General features: G+C 38.2%; 1 protein-coding gene across 2 annotated transcripts in view; it reads left to right on the forward strand.

Annotated features, from left to right (window-relative positions):
- Window positions 1-20,216, forward strand: part of fgfrl1a (fibroblast growth factor receptor like 1a) — a 48,682-nt gene that overhangs the window by 2,112 nt on the left and 26,354 nt on the right. Inside the window, exons 1-2 of one of the 2 annotated variants that reach the window (XM_086084510.1) lie at window positions 239-493; window positions 2,922-3,013. In XM_086084510.1, coding sequence (XP_085940636.1) covers window positions 468-493; window positions 2,922-3,013 — 118 coding nt within the window. In that variant the 5' untranslated portion in view covers window positions 239-467. Of the gene's footprint in view, window positions 1-238; window positions 494-2,921; window positions 3,014-20,216 lie in introns of those variants that run through there. The other variant, XM_086084511.1, reaches the window with a different exon arrangement.

Raw genomic sequence — 20,216 nt, forward strand, 5'->3', positions numbered from 1 at the left:
ATCTTTTAGGTATTTTTTTCTTATTCTTATACAGTACAGTCATTGCATTTCGTCATTATTTGACGACTGTCGCAATGAACATGCTCCAAATTTTTCTTCCGACGCGCCCGCACTCTAATTGGTCAGCACGCTGATTGGCCTCGCCTCTCATTGGCTGAAAGTTCCGTGCGTGGGCGGCGACGCTCAGTCCAGAGAAAGCCTCTGTTTTCCTGCCTGCGGCTCAAAGTTTGAAGACGCGGAGTGGAGCACCCGGGGCGCTTTTTTAAATGTAGTATTACCCCCACTTAGCGTTTTTGACTTATTTGATATAGCATTTTGTTTTATTTCTGCTCTTAAGATCGTCGTTCCTGCTGATGCTTGATATATTTTCAGGAAAGAGGCGAATCAAACTGCTGGATTAAGCCATTGACGTCATTATTCTATCCGTTAATTTTTTTGTTGGGTGGATTAGCTAATTTAATCATCTAATGGCTGGTGGACATATTTTTAAAAAGTAAGTGTCATTATACATGCACCTAATTAAAGTTTGCACGTGTCACGTCTTAATATTTTTTTCTTGAGTGTATTATCTGCTACACGTTATTTTCAAACAGGTGGCCCTTTTATGAAGTCTTATTACAATCCGTAATTAGCCGTAACATTTTTTTTTATTATTTTGTAAAGTGACGTCATAGTCTTGCTGCGTTGTTATTTAATGAGGACATGTTCACAGTAACGTTAAAACTACAAAAATAGGATTTTCTTCACATTAGTCATTAGTTTGGCTCTTTAAAACCGACTTGACATTTAGACTGATGTGGCAGATTTCTGCTGTTGCGTCAAACATTATTATACTATTTAAATAAAAGACTTTCCTTGCAATATGTCAACTTAATCTTTACAAAATAGATACGAAATCAAAAAGTCACCCATACCAGACAGGTTGACGCCATAAATAATATGCATTGTAAACATGTACACATTTTTAATAGGTTATACACACTTATACAGTATAGTCATATGACAGTTCATATTTAGCTACAAATTGTTCTTTTTTTTTACTTAATGAATTGATATCAAATCTCTGTGGGGAGTGTGGTGTTGAGTGACAAGCAGAGTTGTGAAATTAAACCTACAAAAATGGGATTTGCTTCAAAGCTGTCATGTATGATCTGTTGCATTTTTAGTTGATCTCCTTAAAAGGTGGCATTAAGAATAAATCTAGTCAGATACTGAATACAGACTTTTTACATGTGATTTATGACTGATGTGGCAGATTTCCACTAAATACTCTTATTTAATGAGCAGCAATAAAACCACTCTCCTTAAAATGTATCAGTGTAATCCTTATAAAGTAGTTTGATAAGAAGCCCAATCATGGGAAAAGAGACACACTGGACAGGTGGATGTCATAAATCTCACTATAAATAATAAATGTTGTATAGTTGTAGGATATGTCAGTTGAGTTTTGACAGGTTTATCGACCCGCCGTCCCATCACATGCATGTGATTTGCTCTAAAAGCTCTAGGAATGACAGGAGATGTGTCCTGACCGTCCTCTTGCTTTATTTTCAACCGTGTTTGTCCATCAAGGAGTGTAGAGGTCGAACTGAATAGACAAACAGTGCAACTGTGAGGAGGAAAAGACGGAAATGTGCGGTATGCATATACGAGAAAAAACTAATGTGACAAGAATGCAATCATACCAGTACAAAAAAAAAGTCAAAATAATATGGTAAAAAATCATTTTTACCTGAATAAATTGAGAAAAATCTGTTTTATTACAATAAAAAGCAATGTTTTGGAATAAATTAGCTGGGAATACTGTGTGCGAGAAAAAGTAACGAATAATAGAAAAGAATAAAGTTGCAATAGTATGAGAAAGATGACCAAAAACATGAGAGTAAACTAAAAGAAAAAGCCTTAATATTTCAATAACAAGCAATGCTACAAGAATAAACATGTAATATTATGAGGAAAAAGCCACGTTACAGGAGTAAAATCATAGTATTAAGAGAAAAGGTCACAATAATAAGTAATGCAGCGAGAATAGAATCACAATATTATGCTATTAAGTAATACCAATAAGAGAAGAATGAAGTTGTAATACTTGTTACTAACATAACTTTGAGATTCATTTTTGAAAAATAATTTCCAATTTAATACATTTTGTAGAAATTTTATTTGGACGTACGCCGCCATTGTTATTTACGTCGCAACGCATTCCGTGCGCAGTGACGTAGAATGGCGGCGTCTGCCGAGCAATGTAAAATGCCTATAAAGAAAGCAAGGTAAGACTCGTAGCGTTCCTAAAGAAACAACACGCGATCGGGAGAGCCACCCTCTCCAACGCTGTCCTCTCGTCATTCACCAGACGCATTCAAGAGTTTTGATCGTCCCTTTAGGAACGCTACGGAGGCTTACCTTTCTTTCTTGATAGACGTTTCACATTGCGCGGCAGAGAGCAAGCCGCCAGTCCACGTCACTACGCACTGAATGCGTTGTGACGTAAATAACAATGGTCTAAATAGGTCTAAATACAATTTCTACAAAATGCATTAAACTGGAAATTATTTTTCAAAAATGAATCTCAATAACAACCAAATAAATAATATAGAACAAACTTGTCATGACAGTCGGGGTTCCTTTAAAAATTTCCAGAACAAGTAATGCCACAAGAATGAGCTGGTCAAACATGAGAAAAAATTATTTGGTGACTCACACTAGCACACCAAGCAACCCTTACACATTTAACCAACCCGCTGCAACAGAAAAGTCACACTTAAGTGGATACTTTCTTTCTAATTAAACCACAAACAAGCTTAAAAAGGAGTAAAGGATTGAATGATTAAAATGCACATCCAAACTTGCAAATAGCTGATAGTCATTGACATGCCATTATCTACAAAGTTTATTGACAACAACAACCATTTTTCTTCTAGGCTGAAGACGTCTTCTAAAACCTCTGTGATGACGTCAATGTTCTTCCACCTGCTGCTGCTCGAGTCCATCTTGATGTGCAGTGCGGCCAGAGGTTAGTGATGTTCAGGAAATGTGGAATGTGTCCCAATATTTTTGCTTCTTTTTGCGTCACTACATGTCGTACTGTTGACGTGACTCTCCGTGTGTGGTCTTGTTAGCTGGGAGGTGGGTGGGCAGAGTCCCTGCAGCAAAGACGCTGCAGCTGTGGTTCTCAAACTGGGGTGCCCGGATCCCCCGGGATCGCGAGACGTCACAAGGGGGATTCACAAAATCATTTGAAATGAATTAGTTATGTCATTTTATAAAGTGCATACCGAGTGTTTATATGGGAACCGGCAATTTGAAAAAGATTATGCTCGTCTAGTATGTTTCTTATTCTTAGCTAGAATAAAATTCACTCGTTTTTTTTTCAAGTCACTAGGGGGTTAGAAAAGTGGCTAAATATAGCGAAATATAGCTCTGTTCACAGCCATGTTGTTAGTGGAAGCTGTGCACATCAGCTAGCGACAATGGAGGAATATTGAATTACATTCACTTACATTTGGTTAAGTTCCTTTTTATTACACTTATAATACATACCTAACCACCTATTTAGTGAGTTACCCATCTACTATACCTAATTACCCACTCGCATACCTACCTACCTACCTACCTGCTAAATCACTAAGCAACCTACCCACCTTCTGAACCGACCTTCCTGTGTTACATACAATTAACCAACCTACCTAATTGCACACAAAGAACAGTTGGGTTAAAAATAACCCAAAGTGTTGGTACAAGTTTGTGCCCTCGTGGAGCCTAGACTGGCCAGTTGTGGAGATTTAAATTATATGGGGTGGATGAAAGTCTGTCAATGTGATTCAAAGCCAAACAACCCATATGCTGGGTCAATACCACATATATTGAATTCATAAAAACATTTTATAACCCAGCGATTGAGTCGATCAAGTAACTCATCTTGGATTGAGAGATTTTGACCCAGCAAAAAAAATAATAACCCAAATTGGATAAAACATTTAATTTCCCTGCACTTAGGAAGATAAAACGACCTAACAATTTTTTATTGTGTACTTACTTACATACCAACCATGGTAATACAAATATTTGTGTTTAATTTTGATTATATATATTTTTATATATTAACCAAAAAAGGTTGTGGTTGTGTACTTTATATACTGTATGTTTGACTGTATTTTAACTCTGTGAAGCACTTTGTGAGTCATCTCTTTAAAGATACTTAAAAAAAATTTTTTTTTACTTACTTCCAGTACTCATTTTTAAGTTTCTCCCCTCTAAGGGACCCAAAAAGGTGAGAACCCCTGAACAACAGACAAGGGTGCCCCGTGCAGATGAGCGGACGCTAACCATCGACGGAAGCCACCAAGATCGTGCCGCTAGTGGTCATTTTTTCCGCCACAACAAAGGGGCATTCAGCCAGGCGGCGTGCAGCCACGGGACCAAAAGTAAACACAGGGGCCATAGATGAGTAGATCAGATTAGGCTGTTAGGGATGTTTGCTGGACATTTCCTCCTCCTTCGTGGAAGGCAGGCAGGAAGTGACGCTGGAAGCCAGGAAGCACGCAGAACAGCGGGAGAAAACAAACAAGAGGCCAAATGACCAGGAAAGCCCCTTTCTCATGGGTTCTCCCTGGGTTCGTTCTGATCAGAACACTTTTTCTGTGGAGTATTTACAAGCTTTTTATTGTTCTTTAATACTCTCCTTTTTCTAAATCGCTTTTTATATGATACCAAAATACAAAGGAACCCTGTAAGAACATAGGAAGCACTAGCTTTGCCATTTACGTGGCAGGGAAAAGGTTTATTAAAATGTGTTGAGCAGAAAGGGGAAATTGGAAGCACATAATTGTGTCAAATTACACTCAAAATTTGTGGTCTTCCTCCACAGCCTTTAAAATCAATGAGCGTCTTGCTTCGGATGTGAATAGTCGTCAGCGGTAGGAAATGGAATAGGTTTGAAGGAGTCAAAATTGTGTCACAGACATTTGGACGGCAGCTGTGGAGAAGGCCAACATTTGCTTTTTACATTAGTGCTTAATGAGAACAACTCGGCCTCCTTTTGAAGTTTGCTGCTGTTTTGCTGCTACAAGTTAGTCTCACTGACTTCCAAAAGACTATACAGCAAACCTTTGATGTGGAATTCAACTGATATTTTGGGACGGGTGGTATGTCAACTATGAGCATTAGCATTAGCGATCCTGTATGTTGTGACACATATTCCAAAAAAGAAAGGAGTAGTGCTATTAAGACAATAGCTGGATTCCCACCAACATCCAGGCCCGCTCTCATAAGCCCTCTTAAAGCCACATCAACCCTATGAAGGCGTATGCCTGTGGACCCCCAACCTAAAGCTCACAGACACCCAAGAACCCCAATTTGAGAACTACTGCTGGCTGTTCAAATCAATACCGCCTATCCCAATAGTTTTGCCAAAAGTTGACATCGTCTTTCCTCCTGTGAGTGTTAGTCTGCATCACACAGGGCCCTCTCGCTCCCTCCACCGGACAACGCACACTTGAGCAAAAATAGCCTGACAAGTCTAAACGCAGTGTCAGTAATTTTGTGTTGTTAGCTTGCGGTTTTGACATGATGTTTAGGAACTGTCTGCAAACCTTACCCCCATTCACAATATGCTATACATGCAATATAATCACAACATATGGTATATATGGGTAGTTGTATGGGTTGGTTAATTAATTAGTTTGTTGGTTAGTTCCTAGGTTGTTTGGTTGCAGTTACCATCTTTCCCGGACAAATGAGTGCACCTAATTATAAGCCACAGCCACTTAATTACAAAAAAGAAAATAAAACAATTTACATATGTAGACTGTACTTGTTTATAAGCCGAAGGTGTTGGTTGATTAGTTTTTTTTTTTGTTTTTTTATTACTTGTTTGGTTAGTTGTTTGATTAATTACTTGGTTTTGTTGGTTAGTTACTTGTTTGGTTGTATTCATTTGTTGGTTACTAAATTAAATGGTTAATTGGTTGGTGCATAATTAAATCATTTGTTAGTTCTTTAAATTCTTTACTTGTTTGGTTGGTTGATTACATGGTTGGTTTGTCTGCTGATTATTGGTTGTTCATGGTGTTTGTTAGTTACTTGGTTGTTGGTTGGTGTGCTACTTTGTTCTTTTTACTCAGTTGGTTTGTAGTTTGGTTAATTCAATGGTTGGTTGATGTTGGTTGGTCTGTGGGCTAGTTTTGTTGGTAAGGCTCTCAACCAAGTTTATTGGTTAGTTAATGAAATATTTTATTGGCTGTTAGTTACTTGGTTGGTTGGTTATTAAATAGTTAAACTGAACATTGGTTTGTTACAGTACTTAGTAGGTTGTTATGTTTTATGATTCACTGGTTAATTAAATGGTTAATAATTTGTTTATTGGGGTATTTTCCATTACTATATTACCTCGTTGTACAACCGCTGTTAATATGTCAGATTTTCATGATACTTAGCCCATCTCCCACTTTCAATGAGTGAGAGGTCTTAAATGTTATCAAAGTAGCTTAAAAAAGTGTTCCAAGTACTCAATTTGACTTGCTTAGGACTAAGGATTGATTGATTAAGTCCCATTACTTTTGTCTGTGACTGTTATAGGCTTCTTGTGTGGGTTTGTTTGCCGCTCGGCAGTCGCGCTGCAATCCGGATGCATTCTCGTAAAGACCAAACCTCAAGTCAAATATAAAGATGTGGCCGACAGAATTAGAAGCTGTCTGTCATTGTTGTGGCACAGCATGGCTGACATGTGCAAACCTTTCTCGCCATCCCAGTCCCCCGCACCCCCCCCCCCCCAAATCTCCCTTCCCTTCACCCTTGCCGCCTCAGTGCCAGCTGCTGATGTGGAATCCACACCACAGAGGGAATGTGAGAGTAGTGTGAGAGATGTGGGGGTGGGTGTATGCTGGTGGGCCCGCAAAAACCACAGCTCTCAAGACGTCGTATCTAGCCACCAAACTTTTTTTTTTGTGTCGCCTCGTGTAATTGATAAAATTCATTTTTTTAATGTTTAGTCGCATTGCTTTTGTTAATGGGTCAACCATTGCAATCATTGCAAAAGTCCATATTTTAACCTGAGTGCAATATTTTAGGACAAGGAACCATATGGAGGCCGCACGCCTTACTAGAATGCAGCGGAACCCAGCCAAGTACAAAAGGAGTTCCGGAAAATATGGAGAGAAAAAGTTATTAAAAAAAAAAAATACAATAAAAGAAATGCATGTTATTCTACTGTGATTATGGAGTACATTACAAGGAGTTATAAGGAAACATGCAGTATGAGCCAAAATGGATGCCACGTGCTTGCCAGCCAATCACTAAAGAAAGGTAGTGATAATGTTGTTTGGTTGGTTAGTTACTTAGATTTGCTACTTGATGGTTTGGCTAGTCGGTTGGTTTATGTGTTTGCTACTTGGTTTTCCAGCTTGTGCAAGTTGCTTGCTCAGTTTGACTCTTGGTTTGTTAGTTACTCGGTCATTTGGTTTTGTTAGGTATCGGAATAGTTGGTTGGTTGGCTTGTTACATGTTGTAGTAATTACTTAATTCCTTGGTTGCTTTTTAATATGGACATTTGAGTAGTTAGTTGGTTGGTTTTGTTCGATGGCGGTGTAGTTGATTGGCTTGTTTGAAACTTATTTGGTTGGTGTGTTGTCTGTCTGGGTACATAGTTGGTTTGTTAGTTTTGACTTGTGAGTCAATTGGTTGATTTTGTGGCTTGCCACATGGTGGGGTAGTTATCAGGTTGGTTTGTTACTTCAGTTATATTGTTTGGTTGGTCTGTTGGCCAGTTTGGTCAGTTGGGTAGTTGCTTTTTTAATAGTTGGTTAGTTGGTTGGTTTGTTACTCAGTCAATTGGGTAGTTCGTTTTTTTGTTTGTTGGTTGGTTATACATTACTTGGTTGTTTGGTTTGTTACATGGTGAAGTAGTTAATTAGTTGGTTGGTTTGTTACTTAGTGACTTGGGTAGTTAGTTAATTAGTTGGTTGGTTGGTTGGTTACGCATTTGTTTACTTACTTAGTTGTTTTGTTACTTGGTTGGATAGTTACTCAGGTGCTTGGTTGGTTAGTTAGTTAGTTAGTTGGTTAGCTGGTTAGTTAGTTGAGCAGATGTGCAGAAGCCTGTTGGAGTAGTCGGCTGGTTGGTTTGTTACATGGTGGTGCAGATAGCTGAGTGGTTGGGTAGCTACTTGTTTAGTTTGCTATATGTTAGTTATGTTTGTTATTTTAGTTGGTTGTTAGGTTAGTTTTTTGTTACTTGGTTGATTAGACAGGTAGGTGGTTTGTTATTTGGTTGGCTGGATAGTTACTCAATTGATTGGTTTACTTACTTAGTTGTTGTGTTACTTGGTTTGGTAGTTAGTCAGTTAGTTAGTTGGTTCGTTACTTGGTTGGCTGGATAGTTACTCAGTTGATTGATTGGTTTGTTGGTTGGTTGTTACTTGGCTGGTTGTCAGTTGGTTGATTAGTTACTTAATTGAGCAGATGTGCAGAAGAAGAGTTATGCATGTATTAGCGGTGGACATGATGCTTGAGCCATGTTAATGATTCCCCCATCAAACAGTGCTCAGCTCATTATTATGTGCTTGTAATCCCTGTGTTGTACTGGCGGCGTTGTTGTCACAGCGGGACACAATGGCCCCATTCTTTATCCAGTCTTCATTCATTCTTCCGCGGACGTAATCTCCACAGCCACTTATGCGCATTGGTGCGCTCTTTGCGCAGACTTTTAGCCAAGGCAAGAGGAGGGGTTGGGGGACCAGCGAAACTGTTCAGTCAGATTGTACCACACAAAAAACATGCTGTTCATTTAAAAAACATCTCCAGCAAATACCCCAAAGCACGCACTGTAACTCTTTGTAGTGAATCATTTTGAGCTTGGATGTGTATATGAATTTTCAGTAGACTAGTTGAATAAATCATGCTGCTACATGGAGTCGTAGAGTTACCATGTTAAGATGACCATCAATTCACATATGGCATATTTTTCAGTGTGTGGTGTTACTGCCGTGTCTGCTGGTCTCAGTTTGCACTCTATCCCCAAGAGCTCATGACGAAATACATCTAACTTGAAAGTTGAGTGTTGTTGTCGTTCTCATCCACATTTGTATTACAGGTTTCACACATTCTTAACTGTTTGCATCAGGATGAGAGAAGTAACTACAAGTGCAGAAAGCATGGAGACAGAGACATTAGCTCACATTGACAAATAGAAGTGACATGATGACTGATCTGTGTTTGTGCACGTGTGTGTGCGTGTGTGTGTGTGTTTATGCGTACATGTATTCACATTCACTGTCAGTCAACACTTCTAAAGCTTTTGGGTTCCTGTTGTGGGATGTACGTGTACTCACTGAACAAAATATGTGGTACCGAAGCACAATCTAATGACATCAAGTACAGTAATTACTATTTACTGTTAGTTAGTTAGTTAGTTAGTTGTTTGGTTTGGATTGTATGTGTTACTTGGTTGATTGGGTGATTTCGCTCGTTGGTTAGTTTATTTATTTATTTGTTAATTTTTTATTCTTTGATTATTTGGTTGGTTGGTTGGTTACTATGGGGCCATTATTGTAGCAAAACTATTTACAAATGCATTTTTCAATCCACAAATATGTAAAAACAATTTGTACGCTTAATTGAAGTCACAAATACGCAGTGTTGGGAACGTTAACTTAAACGTAACGTAACGTAGCCAGTCCCTCCAGTATTTCCCGGGCATTTTTTATGATTGTTGCGGGCTAAGATAATCAATAATAGATCAAAGAAATGGCCAATTCTATTAAAATATACAGTGCTTAATGCTATCATGGCTATATATATATATATATATATATATATATATATATATATATATATATATATATATATATATATATATATATATATACTATATTTACTCAGAATCATCAGCTTCCACTTGACCTCTCTGAAAAACATATACTTTTGTACACTTTCAAATATGAGAGTATGGTGATATATTTTCAGTTTATAATTCTACACATATAAAGACGTGTTAAATGATTGATTTACGTCAGAAAACTGCCCAACTCTAGGCTTAACATGCATCATTCACATACAAATGTCACTCCATCGCCTCCATGAGTGTGATCATATTTCTTTCAACACTTTTCACATGTTTAGCACTCGTGAAATAAGAGAAATATAATTGTTGGTGCTATTAATTACACTACCACCGGTATCTTTATCGCTGTTGTGGTGCTTGTGGAGTCGCAATATGGCTCTTGGTAGAACATGATTGTCAACAAATCGCTCCTCATGGCGGCCGTTTTTTGGCAAATATCGACTGTTATTTTTTATTAATGTCACTCTTGTCAAAGTTGTCAAAACAGTTCCAGGCGAGGACGTGGAATCTTTGCTATAATGCTAAATAATGCTAAGCCTTAAGGTCCAGAAAGAAGAAGGACGACACGTCCGTCACGTCGTGACATGCTTCCTGCGGCACCTCCAAAATAAAAGTCACTCTACATTTCAGCTGTCATGACACTTTTATTGTGACAAGGTCCGACAACAACAATGCCTCTAACTAACGCAAATTACATTTTCAGAACTAGTCACTGCACAATGTCTTGTAAGCTTACTTCGAGCCTTAAATGTAATAAATACATTGTAATGCAATGCATTTCTCATACAATAACCATAACTGCATTTCAAATATAGGGAGAATAATTAGTTAGATTAGTCCGTTTATGGAAAAAAAAAAATAGTTAAAAATGTTTGTTATTTGGTTGGTTAGTCGGATGGTTTGATAGTTGGTTGATATGTTATTTAGTTATTTGGTTGTTTTGTTGGTTAGTTACTTGGTTGTCGGGTTATTTAGTTGATTGTTGTTTTTTTACTTGTTTTAGTTATTTATTTAGTTAGCTAGTATGTATTGCACATTACATTACATTACATAGCATATTACCAACAGCAGGCACAACAGTCATTGAAAATGTAGAGTATTGCTCACAGACGAGTCTAAGACATGTGGGACAGAGCACAGTGGGGGGTAAAGGTGAAAGGAAGCCATCATCCGACGTGACACTTCACTAGACAGGAGAGACGCTCTTTGTTTGGATGCTTTTAGCCTCAGCGAAACACTGAGAGGGCCGAGAGGTTGGGGCTTGGCCACAGATTAGGACAAGACACACGCAGATCAACAAATGCACTTAGTCACAGCTCAGGATTTTCAAGGAATGTGGGAGGTGGGCATGGTGTGCGTGCGTGTGTGTGTGGGGGGGGGGGGGGGGGGGATTTGGGTGCATGCTTGGAATGTCCATCTCACCACCCAGTCAACCAGAAAACACACACACTCTCTCCCTCTCAGACACATACACGTGCAAACACACAGGTGGAGGAGGAAGGAGCACAAAGGCACTGAATCATCATCGTCACTTTTCAAATTTTTGTTTTTTTTCAGTTTCTCCTAATAGTCTATGTTGTAAAAAAAACAAAAAAAAAACACTTATACAGTCAGACTAACCCGTAGACACAGTTAGCCAGAGTACTAAAGTTGACTTTTGAAGGTTGAAAAGTTTTAAATAAATAAATAAATACAGTGGCAACTATATTCAATTATTTTGCCCAAACATTTAGTCTTCGAATGACAATAACATTATTCAAAGCATGTTTTGCTTTTTGATTTTATCACTGCAATTTGCTTCATTATTTCTGACACCATATGTTATGATCATTTATGGCGCAAGTGTAACCCCCCCCAAAAAAAAGCTAAAGAAAAAGCCAAATGTGTTTAATTAATCCATTGACTGTTGTTGAACTGAGGTAGCGCACGGCGTCGCAGGAAACATCACATCATCATCAACATCATCAATGTGTGAGGTAAAATGGCAACAGCAGCAGGTGTGTGTGCGCCTTTGTCTTTGCTACATTGTGGGGCCCATACACGCGTGTTTTTCCCGGTTTCACTACCGACTTGAAATTGTGGGTACATTTTAGTGGTCCCCACAAGTTCAGACCTCTTTTTGAGGGTCAAGACTTGGTTTTGGAGTTTAGGTTTGAATTGGGTTATGGTTGAGGTTGGAGTAAGGAATGGGGGTAGGCAATCATTTTTGATGGCTGGGGTTAGGGGGGAGGGGCTAGGAAATGCATTATGTCAATGAGATATCCCCACGATGATACAAAGACAATTGTGTGTGTGTGTGTGTGTGTGTGTGTGTGTGTGTGTGTGTGTGTATGTTTGATTGTGTGGTGACATGTGCGTATGCGCTCGTGCGTGGGTGGGTGTGCTCTTACTTGCGTTAATGAGTAATAGCGTCTGCCTCCAGAGAAACTGATAAACGTCAGGTCGAGGACAGCAACATAAACACACACAGGCAGTCACTCACTCACTCACTCACTCACTCACTCACTCTGAATAGAAATAACCCCCACTAGCTTGATAAGTTACACTCAGTCAATCCGATACACAGTTAAAAAGCAGCCCATAGCTAATGGTTGTCTCCGTCTCCGTTTGGACACAGTTGAAATTTGTACACAGGCGTCTACTCGCCGTCGGATGCTCTGATTGCAATTGGAAGTTGGAGGTCAACGCGACCGCCGCAAACACATTCTTGGCTGTAACAGTGAGTAGATGCATTGACAGGATGCACTAAGCAGGTCTGAAAAATAAATACATCCTGAATACTACAACAAAGCCACAGATGGGACCACCAAGGACATGATAATTTGACACAGGTGGAACAAGGTGGAGCTGATCTTTAGATGTAGGTAGGATCCATTAGTACATACGCTTTGTGTCACAGGGGTTGAATGGAGCTGATGGTTAGACACATGCGGAGGAATGTAGTCTTTGCACTGATCTGTATATATTACTGGATAGCCAATAGCCCATAAATGCCTGTGCAAGCCGTTGAAGCCACAGGGCGGCCATCTTACCCCTCCGATCTCATGAGCAGACTACTGTATAAACTGTTCGTACTGTATATGTACAGATTAGACATATACATCTCGTAGGCTCTTGGTATAGGGCCGGGGGGCGGTGGGTTGGTGGGGTGGTCACTATTTTTTAACAAGTGGATGGTATGTGCTGTTTTGAAGACCCCCTTTTTCTTTTATCGCTCAGTTCCTTAGACACCAATATTAGATTTGATCTAATATTGTTCTTATCTTCTATATCTTTGGTTGAATTACAGTATAATTCTTTAATAAATATAATAAATATACAAGTTTCTACCTGTAAACATCATTAAGCATATAATTTATACATTATACATTTATATATAATTTATACATTATTTTAAGGCAAGTTGTAAAATGTCTGAAGTCTTCTTGTTTATGTTTACCAAATTAAAAACATCATAAATAATGCTAATGCATTTTCCATGCTAATGTTCTCCAATTTCGATACTGCAAATGTATAGGACCGTATGCCGAGAAACGTTTCTTGGGAGGAGTAATATGGCGGCCTTGCGGCTTCAAATGTCTTGGCATATCGGCTGTCAGGTAATATATACAGATCAGTGAGTCTTTGGCACAGGAGAAGCAAACTATTAAAGTGTAAGTCAACCCAAAAAAATCTTTACAATTTTATATTGTATGTGACCTCATTAGTCTAAACATGACGTTCAGCAAAATCCCCCCCGTTTTTATCCCGCTGAGAAGCGTCCATTTTGCCTTTGCTGTCAATCGAAAATGACACAACAATTGCTCAGGGCCCAGGTAACGACCAATCACAGTTCACCTGCTTTCTGAAGCTGAGCCGTGATTGGCCGTTACCTGAGCCCTAAGTAACTGTGAAATCATCTTCAACTGATAGCAAGTGGCAAAATGGCCGGCCTCTGAGATGGATAAAAATGGGTGGATTTTGCTGCTAAAGTCATATTCCACAAACGCAATATTAATCTGAATTATGTGTTTAGACTAGTTAAAGTTAGGCATATAAAACATTTTACAGTATTCAGAATTTTTTTGGGGGGGGGATTGACTTTAACTTTAAGCAGACATAAAATAGCAACACACAAACATTAAAGAATAAGATTTCAGTAAATTATTTGACCAGACGTCGATGACACAGGGAAGATACTGTCTGACGTGGCTAGTTGAGTAACAGCCAATTTGTAATCCACCCTTGGAAAAAGCCCCCCTCTACTCCCCTCGCTTCCAGTGTAACAAGGCAGGTGTGGCGGGCTGGCACGCTACAAGCTGCTATTAGAGGCGGAGACAGCTTTTGGACATGTGCGTGAGGGTTCGACCATTAGGGCTGTGTGTTTAAGTATGGGCAGAATGACAGCATGCCTACACATGCACGCACACGCACACACCTAAGGCCTGATGTTAGCTGTCACAATGGACTAACAAGTAGCAGTTAACCTGTGTGTGTGTGTGGGGGGGGGGTGTGTGTGTGTGTGTGTGTGTGTGTGTGTGCACGCTCACACGTGAGTTTTAGGAGACAACTTCATATGTAGCTGCCATTCAACATAGATAATGTGTGTGTTTGTGTGTGTGTGCATGCACTGTATACCCAGTGCACACCAACTGCCATCTAATAGGATCCGACACAGGAGCTGTATGGAACAGTTCCGCCTTTCCACTAATAATGACATTATCATACATTCATAAAACTAAGTTATGGACTTCACACATCTGATTTTATGACATCATTATCATACAAGTTAACTACTCTTTGCGCACAGATGGGCCTATTTACTCTTTCAATTTTATGACATCATTAACTGTCAAACAAGCGTAAAATAAGTAGTGGACTTCACAAATCTCATGTTATGATGTTATTAAGTGTCATACAAGTGTCAAAAGAAGTTATGGACCACACATACAATTTTATAATAATAATCAAAAGCGTAAGTAAGATTTATTTGTACGTATAGCGCTTTTCACAGACACAAAGTGTCTGTGAAAAAGAGGGTTAAAAACCGTACACACACATTCACACACCAGTGGTCGGTTGCTGCCACGCAGGGCGCTGTCAGGTTCACTGGGAGCAATTCAGGGTTCAGTGTCTTGCTCAAGGACACTTTGACATGGTCACCACTAGGGGAGAGATTTGAACCCACAACCTCACGGACGGGAGACGACCACTGTACCACTGAGCCGTGCCGCTCAGAAAATGCAAAGCAGTAGTAATTTTTTTATGAAATACAAAAATATTTGACAAAATATTTGAAAAAAAAATGAAATGTTAAAAAAAAAAACCTGCAATATCACCTTAAAATTTTTAAAACAAATATTTGAGAAAAGTAAAAATAATAATAAGAAGAATACCTGACATTAATTATTTAAAAAACAATTATTTAAAAAGTACAACTTAGACAAATATACTTGTAAGCTCATTCACATTTCCATGGAACCCCCCCCATATGTAAAAAAAAAACCTATTATATATCATTGCCGCTATGTGAAAAAAATATATAATTTTTTTTACATTTTATTGATGTCTGCATTCAGTTTCATCCCCAAAACATGAAAATAAAAAAATGAACAAAAAATAAAGAAAAAAATGGACATAAGTGTTTTTCACATAGTAGGAACAATATATTTTGTAACCCGTTTTTTGTGAAAACTCCTTCTTAGTGGTATGTCTATATCCCTGAACTGGTCGCCAACCAACCACAGCTTTGAGAACACTCAAGTTTTGCGTGATGTCACGTCCGGGTCTGATAATTTGCTTGTTGTATTTTTCCCCCTGACACACGCACATACAAAGACAAAACTCCCATCTGGCTTTCCAGCCAACAGCAACAGCAGTGTTGTGATGGACCCTCTGGAACCTTTCAAGTCAGCTGTCTCTCGTCGTTATTTTAGCACAGCAAGAACATTGGCAACATTTACTATTTCATTTTATTTCCATCTATGGCCACTTTGCTCCACACAAACAGTGAGAGCTGTGAGATCAGCGCAGCAGAGAAGCCAATTTTTTTTTCAGTGGGGTGGCCGTGGTGACACAATGACTCAATAAGGGGTGGCAATAAAATGCATATATATATATACATATACCATATACATACAGTCTGACAACTCAGAAGTGAAAATGGCGAAAATGTCATTGTTTATCATTTCATCTACTGTCGGTGTTTCATGAAATAAAATGCACACATATTCAGAACCTTGCTCAACACATTCATAATACAATCAGGAACAATTGTAAGTCAAAAGCAACGTTGAGCTGTGCTTAATTTACTAATTTACTTTTTCTTGCACATGTTTAGGGGGATAACAATTCTGAATATACTGTATGGAGAGTTAGCCACCATTGGCCAACGAGTAGCATCAACGGGCTGTCAGTCTTCTGTTTGACCCAAGAGAAAAAGCACATTGATATAACTTCGCTCCAAAAAACAGTCGAGCCCTAACTACTAAACAAGAAGTGTTTATATATATATATATATATATATATATATATATATATATTTAATGTAATCATATATTATATATAGCCCTGCGATTGGCTGGCAATCAGTTCAGGGTGTACCCCGCCTACTGCCCGAATCCAGCTGGGATAGGCTCCAGCACCCCTTGCGACTCTTGTGAGGAAAGCGGTTAAGAAGATGGATGGATGGAAATATTATATATATATTATAAAAAAATTTTTTTCTTTTTTTCAAATTATTTTTATTATTTTTACTTAATTTTATATCTAAATCATTAGCCTGGTAGTATAATTACGTGTCATTTTTAACGTACTGTCACAATATTAATTAAAAAACACGAATATGCCTGCTAAAATTGTGTTTTTCTTTATGTTTGTACAGCTTCTCAGTCATTCAAGTCGTGCTAATCTGCAAAGGTTTAATCGAGGCAACTGGACTCTTTATTGAGTTTGTTAGGCTAACAAAATGCAAGAAGTGAAATTAGCGTCACTGCCGTGGTGTCTTCCTGTCATCAAACTGCACAGTAACGCATAAAAACAGATGTGCACGTGCAACATACTCGCACACGGCCGTGCAGATGCACAAACATCCTTTAAGGTGCTGCAGGATGTCACATGGAAAAGGAATATAAAGGCCAAATGGACTAAACAGACTGGAAAGTTGTAAAAGACTACTGCAACTTTCTTTTCTTTCCTGTGCACACACACACAAACACTCACAAAGTATTACGGGGGGGGGGGGGGGGGGGATTATTAGGTAAATAAAAATTACACGTTTTTAAACTGAAAATCTTAGATGAAAACTCCATGAATCTTCAGGGAAAAAGTAATAATAAAGATACACAAATCTCAGAGCACCATAGCATATGCATGTCACTTCTTCTGATACTTTCACAGAGGAAATATTACAAATCTTCTTTGAAAATATAACATCTCACTGCCTGAACTGCTCCGGTATGTACACTCTGGAAATGTTATTTATCACGTATTCTAACACACACACAGATTGAATGAGAAACTGAGATGGCATCAGTTTCCCTGGAGGAGGTTGCGGCTCTGTCTTCGCTTCACTGTCGGGAGAGGTTAACTGTCCAAAACTGAGCGGTTCACTGAGAGGTCCTGCTCCTGCGAAGCTTTAGTGTGTATGTGAGAGTGTGTACGTGTATAAATCACTCCGGAGCGATAAAGCGCTGATATACGACTCGGCCAGAGAGGGAGAGTGTGAATGAGCATGACGAGGGGAGTGATGTGGAGGAACAGTCTCATGAGGGTCATGTCGTTCAAGGGGGGAGTCGTAGGCGGGGTTGGTTAAAGCATGGGGGGCTGTCGGTGGGAATGAGATTTCAATCTGTTGGAAGCATGGAAGAAAATGGCAAAGGGAACGGGGAGTAACATGTGGAGCACTCAGAGAGAAAAAAATGGAAAATGTACAGTTGGCATCAATTAAGCCAGTTAGCACTACCCAACTCAGTGCGCCACTATTTAAGCTCTTCTTCTTCCTTTTCTTATTTTCCTTTCGGCTTTTCTCATAGTTACATTTTAGCTTCAGCCTGCTAATGTGACAAGAGCACACCCTATTTGTCAGTATTTAATAAACATACAAAGTAAATATGAAAATATTGATAATATAAGACAAAATAATGAGATATGTAAATAATGCATGGAAAAATGATAAATTAGATAAGAAAAACTACACTAGTATATAGTATTAGATAAAAATATGAACATATTTAAATAATACAATAAAGACAAATATTTGATAAACTGTCTAAAAGCAAATTCTTAGACTAAAATATTTTTTAAAAATTATAGGAAAATGCTTGACACAAATATTTAAATAATACACAAATATTACACACGAATATTTAAAACCTTACAAAATTATTCTGCATAATACTGAAATATTATTAAATTATTTTAAAATAAGAAAATACTCAAATAATAGCCAAAAGTATAAAATTAAATAAATAGAATACACATTTTAAAATAGCTTAAGTATTTCAAATTATGCTAAAAGATTAGACTAATTTTTTAAATAATAAAAAAATATAATACTAAAATGTAGAAAAAATATAAACCAAAATAAATTATATCCAGCATAAATATTTAATTGTACTAAAATATTAGGCACAAATATTTAAAAAATAATACTGCAACAGTACATGAAAATCATACTTGCAGAGATTTCAAAATAGTAAAACAAAAAAAAGGGGAACAATTTAATAAAAATGCAAATATAAAAAAAAACACAAATATTAGACCAAAAAATAAATACCAAGATAAAAAATATATTAAATAAATATTACATAAATATTTAAGACAAAATTACATTTAAAAATACACAAATACAATATGCAAATGAAAAAATATATTTGTTAAAAAATACACATACAAAAAAAAATCAATCAAAAACTATATAAAAAAATACATGATTAAAAGAAAATACAAAATGCGTACATGTGCACATGTGTGTGCAATGCTTAAAACTGTGCCCCTCTGACAAAACTCTGGGTCCTAGCTTGCTCCACCCTCTACCCCCTCCCCCAACCCATCCACACCCAGTAAAATTGGTCTAAAACCACACTGCCAGGAGCAAATTGGGAATCCGTGTTCTGCTCAAGGAACTGAGATTGAAATCGGCAACTCTTTGGTCACTGTACGACCCAATCTATCAACTGAGCCACAGCCACCCTGCTGAGAAATTACACTCTCTCCACTGGGATCAAATGAAAGCAAAGTGACGTCCAACATTTACAGTATGTATGTACTGTATTTGCTCATCAATATATCATATTGTGTCACACACCCACAGCGAGCTATTTTGGAGAGCAGTGAGAGTTTGGTGAGGAGCGTTTGAGCAAATTCGGTTGCTTTTTTTAGTCCGTATATGTCAGCGTGTTTGGCCATTGTTGAAGGAGTCGTGAGAAGACGCCACCCAGCCTTCCCTGCTTCCTTCTCTTCCTGTCCTCTGCTGTGCTGCTATATTTCATCCCTTCTTTCTATTTTTTTTCCAACCTCACACTCTCACTCCCTAAAATTCCACCATCGTTTGGTCAATTCTGTTAGATTTTTATTTTTTTTAGAGCAACTCTAAGCGATTGTCTCGAGGCTCCCCCTACAGTTAAATACAAATGAGCTGCTGACGATTTAAATTAAAGTAACTTAATTTTTTGTCATTTTGCATGAGAGTGAGTTAAAAGTTTTACGGCTGCAATAAAATCTTTGTGATTTATAGTGTATGGCAAGGATTACTTGTGGATGCCTGTTTTCACAGAAATCGTGGTTTTCCTTAGATTTAGGCATTTTGACAAATATATGGATTTTGGACTTGCACTTTTAACCACTACTGAAGTACTGAATCATCTTCAGTTTCATATGTTGGATCCCAGTCAGTGTCATCCAAAGAAAAGCAACAAACTGGGAAAAAAAAAAAGTGCAATAGGGGTCCAAATCCAAACATCCCTCAGATTGACCACTTTTTCCTGAAAGAAGATAAATAACATGCATTCTCTGAACTTTGTGGCTTGTTGGCCCAGTGTTAGACTGACGAATCAGGTAAAGTGCAGACTGCAATTAAGTACTGACCAATATTTCATTTAGACCAATATTCATCATATGCCTTTTCCTCCATAGAGTTATCCCTCTCCAGTTCTCAGTGTCTCGAATAATACTGTATCGTTGATCATTTAAGTATACATCCATGTGCATGGGGAAGTGGTTGCTGTCTTTGATTGTAAGAACATTTTAGCCACAGCATAATCAAATTTAAAGTAACGACAACTACGAATGTAGCTACAGTTCTATGAGTCCCGAACGACCACTACGTGGTGGTGCTGAAACAGCACGGAAACTCCTACTCGTGCGCCAACACTCGAGAAAAGCATACCAATAAAGCAAG

Source organism: Leptonotus elevatus, chromosome 9, assembly GCF_054856555.1.
Source record: "Leptonotus elevatus isolate MCC_2025b chromosome 9, RoL_Lele_1.0, whole genome shotgun sequence".
Classification (NCBI taxonomy): domain Eukaryota; kingdom Metazoa; phylum Chordata; class Actinopteri; order Syngnathiformes; family Syngnathidae; genus Leptonotus; species Leptonotus elevatus.